Source organism: Ochotona princeps, chromosome 15 (genome assembly GCF_030435755.1).
Source record: "Ochotona princeps isolate mOchPri1 chromosome 15, mOchPri1.hap1, whole genome shotgun sequence".
Lineage (NCBI taxonomy): Eukaryota > Metazoa > Chordata > Mammalia > Lagomorpha > Ochotonidae > Ochotona > Ochotona princeps.
In genome coordinates, this window is record NC_080846.1 from 17,475,774 (window position 1) to 17,499,070 (window position 23,297).

A 23,297-nucleotide genomic window follows, 5' to 3' on the forward strand; every position below is an offset into this window, starting at 1 on the left:
CACTACTCTAAGGAAGGGGATTCAATCTGACCCCCCTACACCAAGCTCCCCACCCACAGAAAAGAGGAAAGAGTGAGAAGGCGGGCCACAGCACAGGGCCTCAATCCAGAGGGAAGGACCATGCGGATCTGCCCATGGACTTGTGCTATAGTTGGCCTGCCAGGCACACTAAGAGTCCATGGGCATTTAGGTCATTTTGTTACCCAGTGGTTCTTTGGGAACTCACAGAAGACATTGTGAAGCTGTAGGGCAGCTGAGAGGGAACCCAGAGGAGCAGCCTGCACTGGAGCAAGACGTTAAGACAGAAACAAGCCACAGCACACATATCGCCCTCCCGGTTCACCTGACACTTCACACCACAGCCTCTTCCTCCTCCTGCTCCCCAACATCACCACACACCCTCAGAGAGCCAGGGGCTCCCCCAGGAGCATCTGGTCTGCCTACTCACATCTGCCAAAATGTTGCATGTTGATGTGGAAGAAAAACCAAACTGCACAAACCACAATGCGTATTTACTCGATGTACATAGAGACCTTTAAAGTCAAATAAAGTCGATGGTGACTCCTCGGTGTGGCAAACCTTCTTTCTTCCTCTCCAGCCTCACTCCTTGCCTTGCAGGGAACAGCATCCGATGGTAAGGGATCTAGTCTTCCAACATTTTCTCATATATTTACATATGGGTTTTTCCCCACTTCACAATATGTCCTAGCGATCTCCTCACATCAATACCCCTCAGTTTACCTCATTAAAACATGTATATACAGGAACAGGCATAAAGCCTAATGGTAAGCACATTTTTCTTTTTAATTTATTTCAAAGGCAGACATACATAGAGATTGTGTGCGTGGGTTCAGGTCCCAGCTGGAGTTCCAATTCCAGCTTCCTGCTAACACAGACCCTGGAAGGCAATGGTGATGGTTCAGGTACTGTTCCCTGCCACCCATGGTGGGTACTAGAGTAGAGTTGGCAGCTCCTGACCTGGCCATGTGGGGCACTTGGGGAGTGAACCAAAGCAAGGGGCCCCATCTCTCTTCCAAAAATGTCCTTAATATATACATCTATATTATCTGCTAATTTTACAAGGATTAATTTTATTCCTTTAAAAAGCAGAGTTACAGAGAAAGAGGCAGAGAGAAACATCTTCCACGCACTGGTTTACTCCCCCAAATAGTGGTAATGGCCTGGGTTGGGCCAGGCTGAGAGGCCAGGAGCCCATAATTCCATCTGGGTCTCCCACTTGGGTTGCAGGGCCCCAAGCACATGGGCCATCTTCTGCTTTCACAGATACATTATTGGGAAGCTGGATAGCATGCTAGCACCTTGGAATAGTGGCTTAACTCACTGCATCACAACACTGGCCCTATTACCCCATAATTTAGTCAATTATCCTAATATTAGTAGATATGTAGATTGTTTGTAATTTTCCTTTAAAAAAAAGACTTATTTATTTTTATTGCAAAGCTAGATATACAGAAAGGAGAGACAGAGAGGAAGATCTTCTGTCCGATGATTCACTCCCCAAGTGGCTGCAATGGTTGGAGCTGAGCCAATCAAAAGCCAGGAGCCAGGAACCTCTTCTGGGCCTCCTATGTGGGTGCAGGGTCCCAGGGCTTTGGGCCATCCTTGACTGCTTTCCCAGGCCACAAGCAGGGGGGTGGATGGGAAGCAGGGCCGCCGGGATTAGTGTCCATATGGGATCCCAGCACGTTCAAGGTGAGGACTTTAGCTGCCAGGCCACCATGCTGGGCCCAATTTTCTTTTTAAAAATATGTTTTGTTTTATGATATAGTTCTATAGGTTCTGGGGTTGCCCATGCCCTTCCCCAAGATCTCTCCCACCCCGCATTGATTTCTCCTCTAGTTTTACAATGGATGTCCTTTATGAACAGTCACAAGTCCATCGTGTTGTTGAAGTGTTTCCCAACAACATTGTGTTGTTGAAATGTTTCCCAACAACCTAGGCATGGACATTGTCAGGGAGTTCATCATCTTACTGTTAGGATAGTTTCAGTTCTTTCACTGGGGGTCCATCTCTGGTCTGTATGCATAGAGACATACAGCACTTTGTCTCTATATCTGAACATATCAGCCTCCACTGCGCTTCCATTATATATCCCTTAACTTACAGAATCAACAGAGTCCATGTCGGGTTGAAAATAACTTTTCAGCAATGTGAAGTTAACAACCATGCTACTAAAATAAAAAAAATACATATGTAAAGAAAGAGTGGTGAAAAAAGGAATAAAAAATCTTGTAGGAATAGATGCCAGTGCATGACTCTTGTGGTGCTGGAGGAATTACAATTAATAACTAGAACTTCATTATTCATAATGAAGAATGTTGAAATGGACATTGACAATCTCAAGTGTTTACAAGCAACACTTGTTTGTAATTTTCAACTAAAGGAAGAGGGTCTTGTTCTCATTCTACACAGCCCATCATCTTTGTCCCAGCATCAATTCTGTCCCTCTCTGCTGTGTCCCCATCCCTCCCCAACAGTTCAGTTCCCTTGTCCCAGGATCATATGCATGGTCACCCTCCCCACCCCAAATGTCTTCTCTGCTCAGACTTCAGTGTCTGAGATGGAGGAAACTGTATCACCAAAACGCCGGGGTGATCGTAAATGAAGGGCCTACCCTTTCTGACGGAGCTCCTGTGGTGCTCAGAGCACCCTATGGATCTCTGCTCAGCTCCTGCTACATTCCTGGTCCCAACCCTCACTATTAGGATCCCCTCCTGCCCTCCTTTTCTGGCAACAAGTAGGGTGAGTCATCTGCCTCAAAGGCAGACTGAGGGTGACCCCATATGGTATTTGTCCCCCTTCACGCCTACCCTGACCCATAGCTGCTCATATCCTTTCCTTCCTTCTAACACATGATGTATCTCATGCCAAAGTAAGTCACACCTAGATCCTTACTATTTTTGGGGTAGTATTTGTTTATTTGAAAGGCGGAGTTACAAAATGGGAGACATAGAGATTGATTTTCCATCTGCTGCTTCACACCCCAAATGGCAACAACAGCCAAGGCTGGGCCAGGTCGAAGTCAGGAGCCAGGAGTTTCAACTGGGTCTCCAATGTGGGTACAAGGGCCCAAGCACTGAAGCCATCTTCTGCTGCAGTCCCAGGTGATTGAACTGGAAGGGGAGCAGTTACACAAACCAGAACCCATATGGGTTACCAGTGCTGCTGGCGGAGGATTAGCCCACATGCCACCGTGCTAGACCCTCTCCTTGCTTCTTAAATCACCACTCAGCCTGCTCTGCTGACTCCTCTGGTCACTCCTCCCCAGTCTTCCTCCACCAGCCTTTTTACTTGTGGCACACTCCCAGGGTCCTGCCCTTGGCCTTCTCTTTGCTCCTTCACACACCCACAGATTCCATGGCAATCCCCCTCCTGGAGTACCCAGTAGGGCCCACCCTGCTGAACTTCGGGCCCCTAAAGCCTTAAACACGTTCCAGATGGTACTCACCTCTTCCCCAAATGGCTCCTTTTCAAAACACTGGCATCTTGGCCACAAGCCTGGGACTCATTCTCAATGCTCCCCCCACCCGCCCTTCTTCCCAATAAGCCTACATGGACTACACTATGAAGTTTCCACATCCTTACATGCCATCTTCTTTCCAACCTGGCAGCCTCTGCTTCTGGCTTTCTGGTTGGACGCTCCCTCTGGAATGAGCTCAGGGTGGTCCCTCTCAGAGCCCACTTGGTAGATCAAAGACCGTTTAGGCGATCTCCAGTACCTACCCTTGAGTGAAGCCCTATACCTGGCTACTTTGATCTCCAAAAACAGGATAGTTCTTTCCTGTCTCCAGTCTTTGTACGGAAATGCAATACAGACCTTTTTCACCAGCAGCCTTCCATATCTGCACTCTCTCCAGCCCCTCTGGTCAGCTGCACTTCCTTTCTTACACGTCTCTAGCCCAGTCCCCTTTCACACTTGCCACCATTACTCTGGATGCTTTTGGGACGGCAGAAGAGTCTTTGCTGCTTCCACTAAACGACGACCATTAACTCCTGAAATAGTACCGAGAACGAGTTAATGTTCAAGAACCCTTGCAGAATGAAGGGACGAGTTTAGGGAACCTCTAGTGTTTTGGATTTGCAGCGCCTGCCCTTTCCCATTGCCTATGGGTGAGCCAAAGTTTTCGCGTTCGCCTCAGGCGGGGGGTTATTTCGAGCACTGGGCAAAACCGGAAGGCGGTGACTTCGCAGCCAAGTAGCCCCGAGTCTGAATCACACCGGTTCCTCGCACCTCGCACGCCCAGCTGACGGGTCAGGACCCTTCGCTGGCCGCTCCCCGCCCTCTTGGGCACCCGACACCCCAGAGCCAGGTGAGTCCACCCACCGCGCAGGCGTCGCGGCAGGCGCGGGTAGGGGCGGGGCCAGCCTCGCCCCGCCCCTCCCGGCTCGCGCGCCTGCGGGCTGAGCTCCAGTCACGTGACCGCGGCGCAGGTGAGCACCGCTTCCGGGGTCGGGTGCGGGGGATCGCGGCCGGCTCCCGCTTACACTCGGCCCGGTGCGCGGGAAGACTATGGCGTCCTCCTCGGTCCCGCCGGCCAGCGTGCCGGCAGCGACGGCGGGCCCCGGCCCGGGTTTCGGCTTCGCCTCCAAAACCAAGAAGAAGCATTTCGTGCAGCAGAAGGTGAAGGTGTTCCGGGCGGCCGACCCGCTGGTGGGCGTGTTCCTGTGGGGCGTAGCCCACTCGGTGAGAACCGGCCCTGGGACCCCCGCATCCCTGGCACTTGCCCTCAGTTCCGACGCCTCGGGACAGCCCGGTTTCCAGGCTTTCGCCTCCGGAGCCCCTCGCGCGGCCGCTTTGCCCCGGGCTGCCGTGGTCCCTGCCTGTTGAGGCCAGCCGCAGGTGTTCCCCTTGGGGATGACTGTTTTTTTGATCCTGAGAACTTTGGTGGCCTCCCTCCGTCCTTTACTCCTCCATTCTAGTGTCCCCAGTTAAAATCCTGCTCCCGGGTCCTTAACTCATTACGGATCTAACTAGCCACGGGCGCCTAGTGAGAAGGTCCTTGGCAGGGAACGAGGGGTGCAGAGGGGGCTGGGAAATGTCTCTTTGGAGTTGGAAGTGGTGAGTTCTCGGTGGGAGAGGCATAGAGGAGGTGCAGTTGGAAAAGGGGTAGCCGGAAAAAGGGATCATTTCCTTGCTCACCTTGATTTTCAGGCCCCCAGTGTTTGGTTTTGGGGAAGCTCTAGACAACCTGAACCTTCTAGTCCGGCTTTGTCCCTTCCGGAGGGACAGCATTTCAGAGACACCCTCCTTCCTCCAGCTTAGAGGCTGTCCGTTTTAGCTGTATCCCCACTTCAGCCTGCAGGGAGAGTATTTAAACTGGGATTGGCTTTAACCAGGCAGAAAGCCCAGGAACGGGGACCTGGATACACTCTTGTTTAACTTTGCAAGCAGGAAGCAACACTCTAGAGTGTAACCCAGGAGCCAGGTGGCCTGTGTCTTTGCTCTACTGATGATGTTTTGGGCGAAGGAAAAACCAATGTTCCCAGTTCCCCTCCCCCCATTTGGAATGGGAGGTATGTGGTGAACCCTAATGTGACAGGGAGTATTTTAGAAGTCAAAATCCTTGAGCTGTGGTAGTCACTGTGAGCTTGTGTGGAGGGGGAAGGGGTGAGGGAAAATGCAGTTGTTGTCATGTTCCTGTGGTTTGGAATGGCATTCGTTTGGGGTTGCTTGGCCGCCATGGGGTTTGTGGCTGTGTGGGTGGTCCTACCTCCTTAGCATTCAGCAAAGCCTCCAGTGGGGATGAGGCTTGTGGAAGGAGGACTGCCTCCCCAAGGTACCTTACAGGTGACTCCTCCCTGACTTGGGGCTGCTAGCAGGAAGGACTTTCCCTTAGTGAGGGTTGGGGGACTGACATGTAGGCCCTCCCTCAGCTTCCCTGGGTGGATATCCTTTAGCTTGCCAGCACGGACCTCCCTTCCAGTGTCTGGTGTGGAGAAATTCCTGGAGCATATGCCTGCATGATGATTCAGCCTGCTAAGCAGGTGGTGAGGGAGGGGGTAGAAAGAGCTATGCAATTCAGGCTGGAAATCTCAAGTGACTTTTTTTTTTTTTCGGAGGAGTTTGTTCTGCCCTCCTTTTCTGCTGAAAACAGGAGGGAGTTGGGCGCACTGCGTTGTGTGGGATTTAGGTTAGGCTGCGGTTTATAACTGCTGTCAAGTGATCACGCAAGGATAAACCAAGCCCTTTGCATATTTGGTTAATAAACACCTGGGGACCGCTGTGTGCCACTTGTATTAATGGCCTGGTTCCTAAGAGGGGCAGGTAACTAAGGTGGGTGCCTGCCCTTGAGTTGCTCAGTGTAGGAGGGGCCCTTACACAGACTAGTGATTGCTGGCTTGCGGTGCATGCCCAGTTAAAGACAGGTGAGAGAGATTGCAGCAACCCCACCGAAAAGACCCATCTCTTTGGGAATTCTTGGGAGCACCTCTTCTGCCCAGAATTAGGCGATTGCAGATCCTGGGAGGGGGGCGGCTGAGGAAGCACGGGAAGCTTGTAGCCTTTGTATTGGAGGGTAACTTTACTTCAGAGAACAGACACCTAATGGGTTCGCATCCTCCAATTGCCTGCATGCCCTCTGACATCAGCTTTTTTTTTTTAAAGATTTATTTATTTTTATTACAAAGTCAGATATACAGAGGAGGAGAGACAGAGAGGAAGATCTTCCTCCGATGATTCACTCCCCAAGTGAGCGCAACGCCTGGCGCTGCGCCAATCCGAAGCTGGGAACCAGGAACCTCCTCCGGGTCTCCCATGGGGGTGCAGGGTCTCAAGGTTCTGGGCCGTCCTCGACTGCCCTCCCAGGCCACAAGCAGGGAGCTGGATGAGAAGTGGAGCTGCCGGGACCAGAACCGGCACCCATATGGGATCCCGGCACGTTCAAGGCGAGGACTTAAGCCGCCAGGCCACGCCGCCATCAGCTTTTTTTCCTGGCCCTATGTCTAGGCAGGTGGGGCCTGCTGCAGAGCACTGGGTCAGAGGGTTCTGGAAGGACGTAGCCTGTTCATAAGAAGATACCTTTTGGAGCCAGTGTTACAGTATTGCAGGGAAAGCCACTACCTGCCATGCAGGGCACTGGCTGGGATTCCAGCTGCTCTACTTCCATCCCAGGCTCTCTGCTGAAAGCCAGGAGAAGCAGCAGCATATGGCCAGCTATGTGGAGGACCTGGGAGAGGCTCTTTGCTCCTGGCTTAGATCTTGGCTCCTGGCTTAGGCTGTTGCGGCCATCTGTAGAGTGAATCAGTTGATGAAAGATTCTCTGGTTCCTACTCTCTGTAACTCTAATCTTCAAATAAAGATGCCTTTTAAAGAGTATGGGTAGGGCCCGGCGGCGTGGCCTGGCGCAGTGGCCTAGCGGCTTAAGTCCTCGCCTTGAACGTGACCCAGGATCCCATATGGCGCCGGTTCTAATCCCGGCAGCTCCACTTCCCATCCAGCTCCCTGCTTGTGGCCTGGGAAAGCAGTCGAGGACGGCCCAATGCTTTGGGACTCTGCACCTGCGTGGGAGACCTGGAAGAGGTTCCTGGTTCCCAGCTTCGGATCGGCGCAGCGCTGGCCGTTGCACTCACTTGGGGAGTGAAACATCGGACGGAAGATCTTCCTCTCTGTCTCTCCTCCTCTGTATATCTGACTTTGTAATAAAAATAAATAAATCTTTAAAAAAAAATAAAGGGTACGGGCAAGTCTTTTTAAAAAATTATTATTATTTACCTCTACATGTTGAAATATTTTGCTTTTAATTAAGTAATTAGTTAATACATTTCAGAAGCACACAAAAAAAAATTCATTCTTCCATCCACTAGCTCATTGCCCAAGTTAGTCTAGGCCAAAGCCAAAATCTGGGAACTCAGTCTGAGTCTCCCACAGCATTGCCAGGGACTCCAGTACCTGAGCTGTGATCACCTGCTACCTCCCAGGAGCACATGAGCAGGAAGGTGGAGTTGAGAGCAGAGCTGAGCTTCAGACCCAGGCCCTGGGATATGGAACGCAGGGGTCCTAAGCAGTGTGGGGTAACTGCTATGCCAGGCATCTGCTCCTGGCTGTTCACCCTTCTTGCCACCATTGACCCCTCAGAGTCCCACTAACTTCCGTGAACTTTGGAAATACTTTTTTAAAAGATGGAGCATGGAACTGTTTGTCTTGGGTCTGCTGAGGGTTTTTTTTCCCTCTAGAATTTCTCACAGTTACAAAAATAGTCCTGAGTTGCTTACAGGGTTTGCCTAATATAAAATGGCTGTTGGGAGCATGAAGTTCTGTGGGGGCGTGAGTGTGAGGATTGCTTACTGCTGTGCCCCCAGGCAGCTGTGGGGCTTGCATACATTCAAGCATATGCATAGCTAGAGCTTTTATTTATTAATTTTAAAAAGATTTATTGAGTTGTTTACTTGCAAGAATAAAAAGGAAGAGAGAAAGAGATTTGGGGGGCCAGCACTGTGGCATAGAGAGAAAAGTTACTGTCTGTGATGTCAGAATCCCATATGGGCACTCGTTCAAGTTCCTCCTGCTCCACTTCTGATCCAACCCCCTGAAAATGCGCATGGGAAAACAGCGAAAGATAGCCCAGGTGATTTGGTCTCTGCATCCATGTGGTAGAGACCTGGAAGAAACTATTGGCTCCTGGCTTCATCCTGCCCAACCCCGGCTATTGTAGCCAGCTGCGAAGGAAACCAGAGGATAGGAAATTTTTCTCTGTGTGTGTGTCTCTCCCTATCTCTCTGTAACTCCACTTATCATGTAAATAAATAACCTTAGAAAGAACAGTCTCCCCCCGCCCCCGCCACTGGTACTGTGGCATAGTGGACAAAGCCACTACCTGCAGTGCTGGCATCCAGTTCCCTGCTAATGCACCTGGGAAAGCAGTAAAAGGCGTCCCAAATGCTTGGGCCCCTGCACCCACATGGGAGACCTGGAGGAAGCTCTGGGCTGCTGGCTTTTGACTGGTCCAGCTCCAGCTGTCTGGCTATTTGAGGAATGAACTAGATGGAAGATTCTCTTTCTCTCTTTCTTTCTAGGTGACTTTGACTTTCAAGTATATAGATAAAATATTTTTAGGAGAGAGATCTTTCATCTCCTGGTTCATTCCCCAGAAGGTTGTAACAACCAGGGCTGAGCCAGGCTGAAGCCAAGAGCCAGGAGTTCCATCAGGTCTCTCACGCAGGTGGCAGGGACTCTGCTGTCTAGGCATGATCAATCAGGGAGCAGGATGGGAGCCGGGCAGCCAGGACTCTAAGCAGTGTGCTAATGTGGCACGCAGGCATGCTGCACGTAGTGTACCCTAGCGCCCACCCAGCCAGGGCTTTGGGAAAAGGCGGGTTTGAGTGTCCTTTCTGGATCCCTGCTCAGACGTGGCATGGGAGTCCCACTTCACCCACAGCTCACGACCCACTGCTTGTGTCTTGCGCCATCAGATCAATGAGCTCAGCCAGGTGCCTCCGCCAGTGATGCTGCTTCCAGATGACTTCAAGGCCAGCTCCAAGATCAAGGTCAACAACCATCTTTTCCACAGGTAATGAGGAATTCATGCCTTTCCCATGTAAACCATCCTAGAGAAAGAGTAATGAATAATTTAAAAGGATTCAGTGAGTTGAAGGTTTTAGATTTTAAAGTTTACGAAGATATTCTTACCGCAGAAACTCAGTGTTTTTGTTTGTTTTTATCAAGAAAACCATTTAAGTAACTTCTGGTGTTCCCTGCATCCTTATGTAGCAGCGTGAATCTCTCCTTGCACCAACCAGTGTCGTAAATACCCCCAGATGCTTCTGAAAAGCTACTCCCTGAAATAAGTACCTGAGTCCTCAAAGTAGTTCTGGGATCAGCAGATGCCATTCAAAACAGTGGCACCTGTTGTTGACTAGAGGAACTCTCTCAGAGCTTGAAATGTGTTAGATGTTTCCGTTTCCCCAGAGTGGGTACCAGACCTATTGCTCCCCGAACCACTTGCCAGTGTATGACTTTGGCAGATTCTTCAACTGCCCTGAGATGCAGTTTCCCTTTCCATAAAATGGATCTGGTGTTCCTCTTAAAGCAGCTTACCGGGTTTTATGAGATTGAAATGAGTCATAAGCATGAATGTGGTTTGTATACCGTCAAGTCCTATGTCAATGTATAATACGTTATTGCTGCGTTGTCTTACCTTGAAAACCTGCATTGCAGGGAAAATCTGCCCAGTCATTTCAAGTTCAAGGAGTATTGTCCCCAGGTCTTCAGGAACCTCCGTGACCGATTTGGCATTGATGACCAGGATTACTTGGTGAGAGTTCGTGATGGGGTGATGGATGGCAGTTATTTCCTCAGTACGTATGGGAGTCCTTGGGACAGTCATGTCTGGGGAAAGGAAATCCTTGGCCAGTAGGGTTCTCTATCCTTTTATGGTTATAGACACCCTCAAATATCTAACTAAAGCTGTAAATCCAGCCCTGGAGAGGTGGGACAGGACTGGAGATGCATAAAAATTTGGCATTCATTTTGTTGAGTTCCCGTACAGACAGTAGATTAGCACCTCCACCTGATCTGTTACCTGGAGTTTTGGCCACTCTCAAACAGGTGACCCTTGTGCCTTGACTTGTATTTCTGCATGAAAGGGAAGGAAAGGAGCCTGTGGGCATGGTGGAGTGTCCTGCCTGAGTCATGTAACTTGGTAAGAACCTCTAACCTGTGTTGTGTTCCCAGGTGTCCCTTACCCGAAGCCCCCCACATGAAAGTGAAGGTAGTGATGGTCGCTTCCTTATCTCTTATGATCGTACTCTGGTCATCAAAGAAGTGTCCAGCGAGGACATTGCTGATATGCACAGCAACCTCTCCAACTACCACCAGGTCAGCCTCTCCCCCCGGCCTCCCCACCTAGACACAGCTGGGCTGTCAGAGCTGCTGGGGACACATCTGGCTCTATCTTCCCCTACAAACCATTTGTTTGGTTTGCTTTTTTGTTTTGTTTTTTGAAAACTAGATATTTCTTCTGTGTACATTCTTAAAAGAGACTTCTGCATTCTTATTTGTGTTTTGACTTAACAAAAGAGTTGGGATGTGTTCCTGTCACTTGGTTCTCGTAATCCAAGACCTCTATAGCAAAATGACACTTGGGTGTGGCAGATATAAACCATATGCTAAGTCAGAACTGGGCCAAGTCTTAATGCCAGATACACCGCCATGGTTGCAGTTTGCCAAGAGAGCCAGGACGATACATAATTGGGGTAAATCGGAGGGAAGAATTTCATAGGCACATGAAGCCATCAGTTGAGGGAGGCTGTTGTGCTTAATCAAGTGAACTTGGAATGTGGGGCTGATGGAGTACTTTGATGATGAAAACACTATGTGAACATCCTTCTACTGCAGAAACGTTTCATAGGGAAATTTTGTTAGGAGTCTTGGTCTACTCAGCAGATGTTTAATGTCTGTCCTTGCTTGACCCTCCCTGTGTCAGGCAGTAGAGAAACTGGGGAATGAAACAGTTTGACCCTTGGAGAGCTCTTGGCCTAATGGTAACACAGTAAACCAGTACACCCCAAGATGTGTGCAAAAATGTTCTGTGGGTGCAGAGAAGAGTATCCTAGCTCACCTGGGTATGGAGTTGTAACTGGGAGACTCAACAGGGGGTTTTCAAAGGAGGTATCATAGGATTTGATTCTGGAAGGACAGGTAAGGAAGGAGTTAGGCATAGTTGAGGTGGTGGAGACATTCTAGGCAAAGGAAGACAGAGGACATTTATAAAGACATACAGTCATGAGAGATGGGAAGAAAGACTGGAGAAATTGTGGGAGTTAGAACTAATGGCCTCTTGGATTTCTGGTAAGGGATAACTGGGTGCCCCTTCACCAACAATGGGAAGACAAAGATCTGATTTGAAGACAATGGGTTTGCGGTTTCTGTAGGTCATTCAGCTTATAGATGTCCAGTAGGTGGTTGGGGTATGGGTATGGAAACCAAGAAGGAGGAGTAGACTACAAGTGTGGATTCAAGAATTGTGCATAAATGAGTGGTTATTTAAGCCAGTTATTACCATTTGAAGTCATTCATGAATCTAGACAAGATTATTAAAGGGAAGTTTGTGGAGTGAAATGAAAAGAAGGTTGAACACAGAACCTTAAGGAACAAGTAGAGAAAAAGTCCATGAAAGTGACCAGGATATGGGTACTTGTCATGATAATGCCTAGTGCATTTCATACAGGATCTGAGGCTGCAGGGAGGAGCAGACGGCTGGTGTGACAGGAACTGAGGGTGAAGAGTGGTGAAATGTGGCAGTGACTGGAATACCATTGGATTTGACAGTTGAGGGATCTGGGGGAGATTTCAAGAGAAATGAGCATGTAACCTGGTATTCATGGTTTGAGGATTAGGTAAAATAGGAAATGGATTAATTACAATTCCTTTCTTAAAGCTCTAAAATATAGGCCATCTAGCTCACCAAAAAACACTGGTCTGGGAGAAATCGCATCTTTCATAAACAGGTGTCTGTTCTAATCCTTGTCCTGTGACCACTTGCATTTGGAGGGGGTCTAAAGTAAGCATAACGGTTTCCTTTTTCATGTCAGTAGATGATAAAGGTGAATGAGAAGGCACTTTAGAATTAAGAGACAGGTCTATAAACAGAAGTCCGGGGAGATGAGGACTCAGAAACTTCATAGATACCCAAGGGCATTTGTAGGATGCATCTGCCAACTCTGATGGCCTCTTCGTATGACCTCTGATGTTTTCTGCCCTGCCCTGGAGTGGAAGTGTTTGAAGTCCCATGCCTGGGCTGTTTGTGTCTGCTACACAGCCTCTCTTGGTTTCCTCCTCTCTCTTCACCTCAGTACATCGTGAAGTGCCACGGCAACACACTGCTGCCCCAGTTCCTGGGGATGTACCGAGTCAGCGTGGACAATGAAGACAGCTACATGCTTGTGATGCGCAATATGTTTAGTCACCGTCTTCCTGTGCACAGGAAGTATGACCTCAAGGTAAGGAAAGGATGGCTAGGTCCTCATGGGGAGCTCCTGATGCCCCAGGCACGGAGAAGGGCCCGGGAGGGCTTCAGATGGTTCCTTTTCAAAGGAAGAAGGTGCACTTGAGTACTTGTCTCAGAAGCTTGGTTTTGGATCTGTTTTTAGCCACTTCTGCTGACTTTATCTTGGTCTCTCCACAGGGCTCCCTAGTGTCCCGGGAAGCCAGTGATAAGGAAAAGGTGATAACTAATTTTAGGTGCTAGTTTGAGGGGTGGGGAAGGGCAGGTGGAGAGGCTGTTGGGGCAAATAAACCCTCAGTCATAGAGGAATGGGTTTATCATCTATTTATTTGTGTCTTAAGTCACTGGAAGAAAGATGTAAAATTCCAATCCAAGCTGGATTGGCAGGGGCAGTGGGAGCTGCTGCTTTGTCCCTGGCTTGGGTTCTTCCATATGCAAGGCTCAGCAATGGGGTGGGGGCTTTCCAGGTTTCAGAGCAACGTGCTTCCTCTCCATTCTGAATTCTTGTATGCAAACAGCTGTTTGTGTTTAAGAAGAAAGAATGGAGAGTCAGGGTTAAAAATTGTAAGCAGTAAGTTGGGTGTGATTTGGGGTGCAACTGCAATGATGGAGTGTCAGGAAGCTACTGGAAGTAAGAATGGCCCTTGGAGAGCATGGCAGTGCGGAGTCAGATGAGAGAGAGGCACCGAGGGAGAGATAGCACCTGGGTGAGCGGTGGGGTGCTCAGGGACCTGGGACGGGTCAATTTCCAAGACAGCCCTTGCTTGTTCTTAGGTTAAAGAATTGCCTACCCTGAAGGATATGGACTTTCTGAACAAGAACCAGAAAGTATATATTGGTGAAGAGGAGAAGAAAGTATTTCTAGAAAAGCTGAAGAGAGATGTGGAGGTGATCATCGGGGCTCTCAGAGATATGATTTTGTTTTTGTTCTCTTTCCTTTCCTTTTTTTTTTTATGTTGTATCTTCCACTCACAGTTTGGGGAGGTTCTCCCTTTCCCTTTATTATTTGAGCGTAACAGATACCCCCATTGTTGAGGGCTTGGGTAAGAGGCCTGAGAGGTCTCCAGTAACTGCTCACAGAGGGCTTGGCTGGGCTGAGTGAAACGGTGAGCCTAGGTCCCAGGACCATGAGACCCTGAGGGACAGTGATGTACCCCCAACCTCCCATGTTTATGCTTTGGTTCCCCAGGAGGACTCTAGGAATTCATGGCTGAGGGTATAAGGGTGGTACCCAGCGGGCGGGGGTAGTAGGAACAAGGAGAGGGAGGGCTGGAGTGTCTGACGGGGCAGGGGGGCCTCAGTTTCTAGTACAGCTGAAGATCATGGACTACAGCCTCCTGCTGGGCATCCACGACATCATCCGGGGCTCGGAGCCAGAGGAGGAGGGTCCCGTACGCGAGGATGAGCCCGAGTGGGACGGGGACTGTAACCTGACTGGACCACCTGCCCTGGTGGGCTCCTATGGAACCTCCCCTGAGGGCATCGGAGGCTACATCCATTCTCATCGGCCCCTGGGCCCTGGAGAATTTGAGTCCTTCATCGATGTCTATGCCATCCGGAGTGCTGAGGGTGAGAGATTCTGGAACTGGGCAGGGGGTGAGGGCCAGGAGGGTTGTCCTTAGCAGCAGAGACCCTTGGGCCAGTGGGTGTAGAGGTAGCTCATCTCTTTGAAACAAAATTGACTGGCCCCTGGGGTAAGGGTGTCGGGCCTGGCCCATCCCTTTTCTTCACTGTGGGTCTCCCTCCACAGGGGCACCCCAGAAGGAGGTGTATTTCATGGGCCTCATTGACATCCTGACACAGTATGATGCCAAGAAGAAAGCGGCTCACGCAGCTAAAACCGTCAAGCATGGGGTGAGATTTCCCAAGGCCTTTGCTTTGTCAGCCCATTGGTCAGTCAGCTGCAGGAAGAGAGTGCCTTTTGTGCCCGAGCAGAGGGGTAGGAAAGGATAGTCTGGTCAGAACTGGCTGGAACTCAAGCACTGGGGAAGGGTGGTGCTGCTGCCTGGCTCACTGATGTGGGCCACACCCCTTTCACAGGCTGGGGCTGAGATCTCCACAGTCCATCCTGAGCAGTATGCGAAGCGCTTTCTGGACTTCATTACCAACATCTTTGCCTAAAAGACTGGCCAGCTCCATGGTGACTGCTGCTTCCTGTCCAGGTGGTGGGGCACTCAGAGGCTAGGGGGAACCATGGCTACACTGGCCACTGCTTCTCTTCCTCCTTTGCTAGAATTCAGCCCGCAGGCTCCTCCCACCCAGATAACCCCATCACGCGGAACAGGCCCTTCCTGCCCCTCGGAAATACATTGCCCTTTTTCCCCACATTTCTGCCCTCTCCTGCTCGCACCAAGTCCGCTTGCATTATTAGAGTGTTAGTGTCGCCTCTCTCCCAAGTGCCTTGATCTTTGTAAAATATCCTATTGTCTCCATAAAATAGGAGGAGCTGGGGGCAGGGGGTTGTTTGCCATCTTCAGGACCTGACTGGACAGACGGACCCTGACTCAAGCAATGACTCTGGATGCCCTTAGAGGTGCGGGATGAACTCAAGAGTGTCTGAATTGCGTTGATCATGTTACAGAACCTGCTGTGGTGTGCCTCCCTCCTGGTAGGCCCTGGGCCAGAGCACTCTGAAGACACTACAGACTTGGGCGCAGGCATGCACTCATTTCAGTGGACTGCCTCTGGGCTTGCACGGCACTGGGCAGGGTGGAGGGCTGTCTGCAGACTGGCACTCCCAGAAGTGGGCCCCAAGAGGACTCCCTCCTGCGGCGATGCGGGCGGTTGGAGAGGGTCTCTGTGTAGGACTGACTACTCTTCAACCTCCTCTTCCCTCACTTCACTTGTCACTTCACTTGGGCCCCGGCCCATGTGGAAGCCAGAGGGGACCACAGCTTCACCCCTGGGTGAAGGTGTGTGACTGTTGCTGCTCTTTACCACAGCTTCATGCCCTCTTGGGGCTGGAACTCTTTGTTGGACCGCTGGCCAGGTCTGGAGCCTGGCGTGGTGGCTCAGGGATCGTGGCTGGCCCTGGAGACGGGGCGTCCCCCGTGCTGTGGCTTCCTCGGCTCCACAGCCATGGCCAAGCTTTATTGCCAGCAGAGGACGGGCTCCACATGGGCCTCCTGAGAGGATGGAGGGCCTGAGTATGGGAAGCTCACCCTCTCCCTGGATGTTTATTCCTCACACACTTCCTTCCCTCACCCCTTCTCAAGCTCCTTCTCCAGTTGGGCTTGTTATTCTGTTTTTTTTTTCTGTCCTGTCTCATCCTGCTACTGTGTCTCCCAGGGGACAGATGGCCGTCTTTGTCATCCTCACGCTCCACCCCCAGAGACGAGTCAGAGCCATAACTCAGTCCCCAAGCCTCTGCAAATGCATGATGGGTGCAGCACATAGAGGACCTTGACAGAGAGACTGTCCGCCCCTCTCCCAGTGCCTTCGGAGTCGAAGCACCCGTTCTTCGTATTATCCTCTATTCCCTTGCAGGCGTCCACATTTAAATTTTTATTTATTTATTTTTTTTAATTTGAGAGATAAGAATCCCTATCCACTGATTCATGTCCCCAAATGCCTACAACAGGTCACGGCTGCAACTGGGAGCTGGGCTCTTGATCTGAGTCTCCCTTTGGAGTGGCAGGAACCCAATCACTTGAGCCATTGCCATGGATTCCTAGGGTCTGCTTTAGCTGGGAAGCCGGCGTCAGGAGCTAGAGGCAGCCTTGGAAGCCTGACACTGGGGTGTGGGGACCAACCGCTGTGAACATGGACAGGTGGCAGCAGCTGGCCCGTGGGGCTGTGAAGCTGCTTTCTCTGTGTCTGCCTGGGACTGGGCCTTGTTTCATAAGAAGTCATGAGGTCATATGGGAGAAGCCGCTTCTCTTCATCTTCAATGAAAGTAGTAAGAGATGTCCCTAGTTAGAGTTGGTGCCTCTCGAGTGCCTCTCTGTCAGGGCCCTCATGGCCTGCTTTCATTCCAGCCAGCTACCTTTGCCCTGTCAAATGCAATAAAACTCTGGGACACCAGCAGCCATAGTCCTTTGGAAGTGGGTTTTCCGCCCATGTGGCTGATGTATCATGGGCAGTGTGGTCTTCATTTGATGCTTCTTTTTCCATCTTTTTGTTTTAATAAGAAAAAAAATGTATTTCTATTACTGTTCCAATACAGAAAATAAATTATTCAATTTCTTCACAGAATTGTCTTTTTTAATAATAATAAAAACCCTTTCTGAGGAAGCCTGTTTTTAGGGGTACAGAAAGGCATGGGACCCCCCACCAAGGACATGTCTCTACACAGAGGGCTGTGAATGTCAAAGGTGATTCTGGGATGCAGAGAAATGGATAATAGTCACATGCTCTGTGGGAATGGGGTGTAGTGGGGGCCAGGAATGAGGGCATGAGTGACCCTTCCACTTTGCAGGGCTGCTCACAGCCATTGCTTGAAAGGGGAGTAGGTTTCTCCCCTCAGCAGCTAAAAGGAGAGAGATCTAGTGTTCCCCCAGGCTTCCTGGGAAAGCTCTCAGGGCTGAAGGGCAGGCACATTACCACAGGGTCCTGGGAAAGCCACAGAACAAGTGACCGGCTCTCCAGTCCAGAGTGGGAAGTGAAACAGGGCTGGCTGAGTAAGGGCTCTTGCCAGTCAGTCTGTGCATCTTGGCCAAGGTCTTTGCTTGCTGGAAAAACCTACTTTGATGTGGCCCTAGGGAAGTGAGCTGGATGGGGGTGGAGACTGCCTGTGTGGGAAGCAGAGCAGGGCTGGTTTTTGTTTTTTGTTTTATTCATTTCTTTCAGTTTTTAACTATTAGGACCACACATTTGATGACACCACCATCTCCCCCTTAGGAAGTCATTTGGAAAAATACTTTCTGCACCACCCTGAGTATCCCTGTTTGTGGACAGGCACTTGTGTAGGAGCAAGTTGTAGGGGAGAGATCCCAAGGTAACCCAGTATGGGCCCAGGCAGAGAGGGGTGCACCGAAACAGCTTGGGAAGGAGCTAGTGTTTTCTGTTTGTTTTTAAATTTTTTTTCAGAACCAATGCTTTGCTCTTTACTATGCCTCTTCACATCCCACGTTGTTCCTCAAAGGCCCTAAAGCAGAAGGATTTGCAGAGCCTGCCCCTCCCGCCCCTCGTCAGCACGCCTCAGCCCCTCCACCTCCAGGCTCCCTGAAGCAGCTGGCTGGGAAAGGATAGCAGGGGAGCGAGAAGGGTGGCGTCTCCAAGGGATTTAACCTCCTACCCTCACTTACATGACGCCACCCTCTCCCTCGCTCCCTCCCTCCAAGCCTGGGACGGCGCCTCCATTTTTGTTTTGGAGCGGAAGGGCAGGAACTCCCGCATAGCCAGGGTCGAGGCAAACGGTGATCATCACCTGTGAGGGACGAGGAGGTACTATCCTTCCTCTTCCTCAGTCCTCACTGCATCCTTGCAGCACCCCCAGCCCACCTTCTTGGGGTCTGCTTCCACCCCCACCCCCTTGTTGCTAAGGCCCGGACCGTCATCCCAGCAACAGCCTCAGTCATGTGACCGGCAATGGCGGCGCTGACGAGAGGTAGGTGAGCCCGGCGCCCCCGACACACACTGCGCGCCCCCCGGACCCCCGCTCGCGGCCCCTGTGTGCCCTCTGCCCCCTACCACCACCCCTGTCTTACCCCTCCCCCCACGCATCGCGCCAGGGTCACCTCTCCGCGTCCTGGTCCCTCATCTTTCTGTCATTCTCCGCCCCGGCCTCCATTTGGGGGTTCTGAGGGCCGAGATCAGCGGACATGCACTCCCACCTGGTGGTGAGGCTCTAGGGGCTTCAGCGAGTTAGGGGATGTGGGGAGTTGGCTCTGGGTCTGGTTTTGGAGGATGTTATGGGAGGGGGAGGGGGAGCTGCCAGAGTGGATGCCTACAGGGACCCTTCTTTCTTGCCCTTCCCCGCTGTCCCTGCCTTCCCCCTCTACCAGGTGACATGGCCTGGGTCTGAGTCTGGCCTGGATGCCCCACAGAAACCACAGACCCAGCCAGGGCTGTGGCCCCGCCTCCCTGGTCTGTGCCAGCCAGGAGTTGGAGCTAGGACACCTAGGTCCTGGGGTCTCTGCACAGTGGAGAAGGAGGTGTACCATCGGAGGGCAGAGGGGTGGGACTCAGAGGGTCCAGTGCCACTTTCTGAAGCTGGGGGTCTGTGTGGCCTTGAGCTGACTGGGATGGAGGCACAAACGCACGACTGTTCCTTTTTGGATCAGAACAAGAAATTGAGGTCATTTGGCCCCTCTTTCTCTTGGAGGTGCATTTTGAGGTATGGTGAAGATAGCCCAGTGACAAGACAGGGGAGACCTTAGACCACTCTGGCCACTGCACCCCCTGAATGAGTCCTGCCCCTCCCTAATGCAGTCCAAGATGCTGGCATGCAGGACTGCTCCGCGTGCGGGGTGTAAATGGTGGCAATGAGAACTTTGTGACTGCAGCAGCTGCTGGCACTTCCTGTACGTCCCTAACTTCTGCCGAAAGGACTGAGCCCGCGCTCAAGTAAGACCCCTGGCATCAGGGCGAAATTCTCAGGATTCAGAGCAGGGCAAGGAGTTGGGGGAGTACAGGAAAGACTCCTGTCCATCCCTGACAAGAAAGAGCTCTGAGGACCTGTGCTGTGGCTTGCCTTGACCTCTCATGTGTACCCTGGGCTTTTTGGGGAGCTCCAGAGCTGGGGCAGAAAAGCGGAAGGTTAGCAAGTCACAGGGCCTCTTGCAACCTGGGACACAGCTGGGGATAGATTTCTGCAGGGGAGGAGGAAGGTTACATTTACTATCACAACCCTTTACCACGCCCCCACCCCTGTCCCCAGTCCTAGTCAGCTGAGTGTGGAGACAGAGGGGCTTCTACTTGCTGTCATCTTCCATGGGCTTTCCAGGCACCTGCCCCCCATCATAGGAACTCCAGCTTTCATTCTTAACTGGCTCTCTTCCATCCCATGTGTTCTGGGTAACCCAGTTCCTGGGCTGGGCCTGCCGAGATTAGGGGAAGGGGCCACTCACTTTTCCTCCACTTCCTTCCACCCCACCAGGTCACACAACCTACAAGTAGAGAGCAGAAGACAGTGAGCCTGCATGCCGATTCTAAGCTCCTCAGGATCAAAGTGAGCAAAAGTGGGGAGGGGCCAAAGTCTCTGTCTTCCCCTTTAAAGAGCTGGGTTATCACTGGGGGGTAGATTCTGTGTAATGGGAAAGGAGAGGAATCCAGATCCAGGCTTGCCTTAGGTCCTAAGAGTTGGGGCAACTTTGTTGCAATCCCTGGGCAGGAAGAGGAAGGGGTTTGTGTGCAAGAAGGGATAGAAAGTAAGGTTTAGTGGGGAGGTTGAAGGCTGGTGGGTAACAGAGGGTTTGGAAGGAGTCCTGAAGTAGGAGGTGTCGGTGTGGGTCATGTGGGAACCCCCCCACCCTGAGTCCGAGTCCCTTTCACCCTGGGGGCAGTGTCGTTCGTCCTGTCCAGAATGGCAGCCTGTGGAGGCACCTGCAAGAACAAAGTGACTGTCTCCAAGCCTGTGTGGGACTTCCTGAGCAAGGAGACCCCGGCTCGGCTGGCCCGGCTGCGGGAGGAGCACCGTGTGTCCATCCTTATAGACGGCGAGACTTCAGACATCTATGTCCTCCAGCTTTCCCTACAGGGCCCGCCCCCGGCTCCTCCCAACAGCCTCTACCTAGCCCGGAAAGCTCTCAAAGGGCTGCTGAAGGAGGCCGAGAAAGAGCTGAAGAAAGCTCAGAGGCAGGGGGAGCTGATGGGCTGCCTGGCCCTGGGGGGAGGAGGGGAGCACCCCGAGCTGCACCGCCCAGGCCCACCCCCTCTCCGTGCTGCACCACTCTTGCCCCCAGGGGCCCGGGGGCTACCCCCTCCGCCTCCCCCACTGCCCCCTCCTCTCCCTCCCCGCCTTCGGGAGGAGGCCGAAGAGCAAGAGAGCACCTGCCCCATCTGTCTGGGGGAGATCCAGAATGCCAAGACACTGGAGAAGTGCCGGCACTCATTCTGCGAGGGCTGCATCACTCGTGCCCTGCAGGTGAAGAAGGCCTGTCCCATGTGTGGCCGCTTCTATGGGCAGCTTGTGGGCAACCAGCCCCAGAACGGGCGGATGCTGGTCTCCAAGGATGCCACCCTCCTGCTGCCCAGCTATGAGAAGTACGGCACCATTGTCATCCAGTACGTCTTCCCGCCCGGTGTCCAGGGGGTAAGAAGACTATGGCCTTGCCCTTACCTTTTGATTTTTCCCAAGCCCATTCTCTGACCTAGTGAAGCTAGGTGGGGGTGAATATGTTTCTTAGACACCTTGCACTATGCTTTCCTGCCCGATGCCCTGGAGCTAGGAGGTCCCTTTCAGACTCCTGCTCTCCCCATCCCCACCCACTCCCAAGGCGCACATGAGTAGCAGGTATGAAAAGAAGGATTTGCCTACTATTGCGACCTTGGCAGAGGTACATTCTGTGAAGATGGTGGCTCTGATGTAGGTGAAGCTCAACAGGAAGGAGCCTGCTCAACAGAATAGAGCTGTTACTCTGCTTGGGCTTTATGGGACAGTAGAAGTTTGATGATGGTGGAAGACAGAAATGGGAGTGGTCAAGGACATTACAGGTGTGTGTTTTCCTGCTGCACAAAGAGGAGTGTCCATTTCTGCTGTGCAGAGGGAAAGGAGGCTTGGAAGGAGAGTGAAGGGAGGGTGGACAAGCCAGGCATGGGCAGAAGTTCTGGGAGTTCTGTAGGTGGAGTAGGGAGGGTTGAAAGAGGTTATCCTGAGCCTTCACCTGTGGCTATCCAGACAGCAAGATCCACCTACTTCCCAAAACTGTGGGGAATCCTTTGATTGCTCCATTGATTCCAGAGACACCTCTTTTAGGCATGACAGCCCACAGACCGTCTTTTAGGCATGAGGTTACCTGGAAGGCTGGCAGCCGGGTGCTGCCCTGTCTAGATGGGGCCCTAGTTGGCTTCAGGCCCTCTGAGGATGCCCAGCTGCTCATGGTCCATGCTACTTCCCCACCCCTTCCCCACAGGCTGAACACCCCAACCCAGGAGTTCGATACCCTGGCACCACACGGGTGGCCTACCTCCCAGACTGCCCCGAGGGCAACAAGGTGCTGACCCTGTTCCGGAAGGCATTTGACCAGCGTCTTACCTTCACCATTGGCACGTCCATGACTACAGGGAGACCGAATGTCATCACCTGGAACGACATCCACCACAAGACCAGCTGCACAGGGGGACCCCAGCTGTGCGGCACCACTTTATGTCCCCTTCCTTGATTCCTCCCTCTCTCCACCTCCCCCCTGAGAGCCCCCTCACCAGACAGGACCAGCCCTAAAGCATCCCACCATCTCTTCCATCTCAGTTTCTCTTTCTTTCAACCTGGTCCCCATGAGCCCAGCTTAACCTGTAAAAAATGGAACAAAACAAAAAGAGCCAACTTGGGCTGTTACCTTGGATTTGGGAGTGCTTCCTTGGGGGTGCCTCTCTTGGGACACCTGGAATGAAGGGGGCACATAAAGGGACAGAGGAGCAAGTCCAAGCAGCTAACCCGTCTTCATTTCTCTTTGTCCCCAGGTTTGGCTACCCGGACCCCACCTACCTGACTCGTGTGCAAGAGGAATTGAGAGCCAAGGGTATCACAGATGACTGAAGGACACCTTCCCCCCAACTTTGCCAAGGCCCCTGCTGTCCTCTACTAGGACCCACTGGAAGCTTCTGTTCTCCTGTCCCCCCTCCAAGCCCTCCTCCACCACACACACAAGTAGGGGGCCTGTCTGACTGGGGAGGGAACTCAGAAGGAGAGGGTCTGTCCCTTGCCTTGTCCCCTACTGGTAAAGCGCTTCAGTGCCCCATGAGCTGCTCCCTGCTGGCAGTGGCTGGTCCCCCTGTACATACTCCCCAATCTCCCCACACTGTCCCCTGCCCCCCAGTGCCCTGGGCTGCTTCAGGTATGTGCTGTGTTCCAGTGACTAAACTGAGAAAGGACTTGGGTAGGGTGGGGAGGGGAGGGTCTCCGGAATTCAGCCCCCCACCTCTGGAGGCAGAGGGAGCGAGCCCCTCCGCTCCATGGAGCCGGCTGTGTGTGTGCGCGTGTGTTCATCAGATACAGTTCTCCCACCTTAACGTTGGCCTTTCTCTCCTGTGTCTGTCTGTCAGTCTCTTTCCCTCGCTCTTCTCTGACACCTTCCCACCCCCCATAAGGAGCCTCGTTAAACCCTGTTCTGGAATCGCCACCAGACTGTAGCTTTTAATTTAATAAAAATAAAAGTAAAATATGCAACTCTCCACGCCACACCCATTGTGTTCCCTGCAAGGGAGGGGGCGGGGCCTGCGGGGAGGGGACTCGTT

At 52.0% G+C, this 23,297-nt stretch overlaps 2 protein-coding genes across 10 annotated transcripts; both read left to right on the forward strand.

Moving 5' to 3' along the window:
• The first annotated feature begins 4,416 nt into the window (after positions 1-4,416).
• PIP4K2C (phosphatidylinositol-5-phosphate 4-kinase type 2 gamma) lies at positions 4,417-15,802 on the forward strand. Of its 2 annotated transcripts, XM_058673355.1 has the most exons (11): positions 4,428-4,705; positions 9,430-9,527; positions 10,175-10,271; positions 10,691-10,834; positions 12,811-12,957; positions 13,143-13,181; positions 13,737-13,850; positions 14,264-14,531; positions 14,713-14,816; positions 15,003-15,102; positions 15,403-15,802. In XM_058673355.1, exons 1-10 carry the CDS (start codon positions 4,532-4,534, stop codon positions 15,081-15,083), a joined length of 1,266 nt encoding a protein of 421 aa, XP_058529338.1. In that variant the 5' UTR covers positions 4,428-4,531; the 3' UTR covers positions 15,084-15,102; positions 15,403-15,802. The 2 variants fall into 2 exon arrangements, with proteins under 2 accessions (XP_004583013.1, XP_058529338.1); XM_004582956.3 differs by having other exon boundaries at positions 4,417-4,705; positions 15,003-15,802.
• A 2,345-nt stretch (positions 15,803-18,147) lies between these two features.
• DTX3 (deltex E3 ubiquitin ligase 3) lies at positions 18,148-23,234 on the forward strand. 8 transcript variants are annotated; one of them, XM_058673601.1, is made up of 6 exons: positions 18,148-18,347; positions 18,447-18,510; positions 20,002-20,073; positions 20,427-21,156; positions 21,977-22,194; positions 22,524-23,234. In XM_058673601.1, the coding sequence occupies exons 3-6, from the start codon at positions 20,045-20,047 to the stop codon at positions 22,597-22,599; spliced, it is 1,053 nt and encodes a 350-aa protein (XP_058529584.1). In that variant the 5' UTR covers positions 18,148-18,347; positions 18,447-18,510; positions 20,002-20,044; the 3' UTR covers positions 22,600-23,234. The 8 variants fall into 8 exon arrangements, with proteins under 8 accessions (XP_058529584.1, XP_058529585.1, XP_058529588.1 ...); XM_058673602.1 differs by having other exon boundaries at positions 18,466-18,510; XM_058673605.1 differs by lacking the exon at positions 18,447-18,510.
• Positions 23,235-23,297: the final 63 nt, after the last annotated feature.

Coding starts and splice junctions, on each gene's coding strand:
- DTX3 (XM_058673601.1), top strand. CDS start 20,045: ATGCCGATTCTAAGCTCCTCAGGATCAAA. Junction 20,074..20,426: donor CTAAGCTCCTCAGGATCAAA/GTGAGCAAAAGT, acceptor CGTCCTGTCCAG/AATGGCAGCCTGTGGAGGCA. Junction 22,195..22,523: donor TGCACAGGGGGACCCCAGCT/GTGCGGCACCAC, acceptor CTTTGTCCCCAG/GTTTGGCTACCCGGACCCCA.
- PIP4K2C (XM_004582956.3), top strand. CDS start 4,532: ATGGCGTCCTCCTCGGTCCCGCCGGCCAGCGTGCCGGCAGCGACGGCG. Junction 4,706..9,429: donor TGTGGGGCGTAGCCCACTCG/GTGAGAACCGGC, acceptor TTGCGCCATCAG/ATCAATGAGCTCAGCCAGGT. Junction 12,958..13,142: donor ACAGGAAGTATGACCTCAAG/GTAAGGAAAGGA, acceptor GTCTCTCCACAG/GGCTCCCTAGTGTCCCGGGA.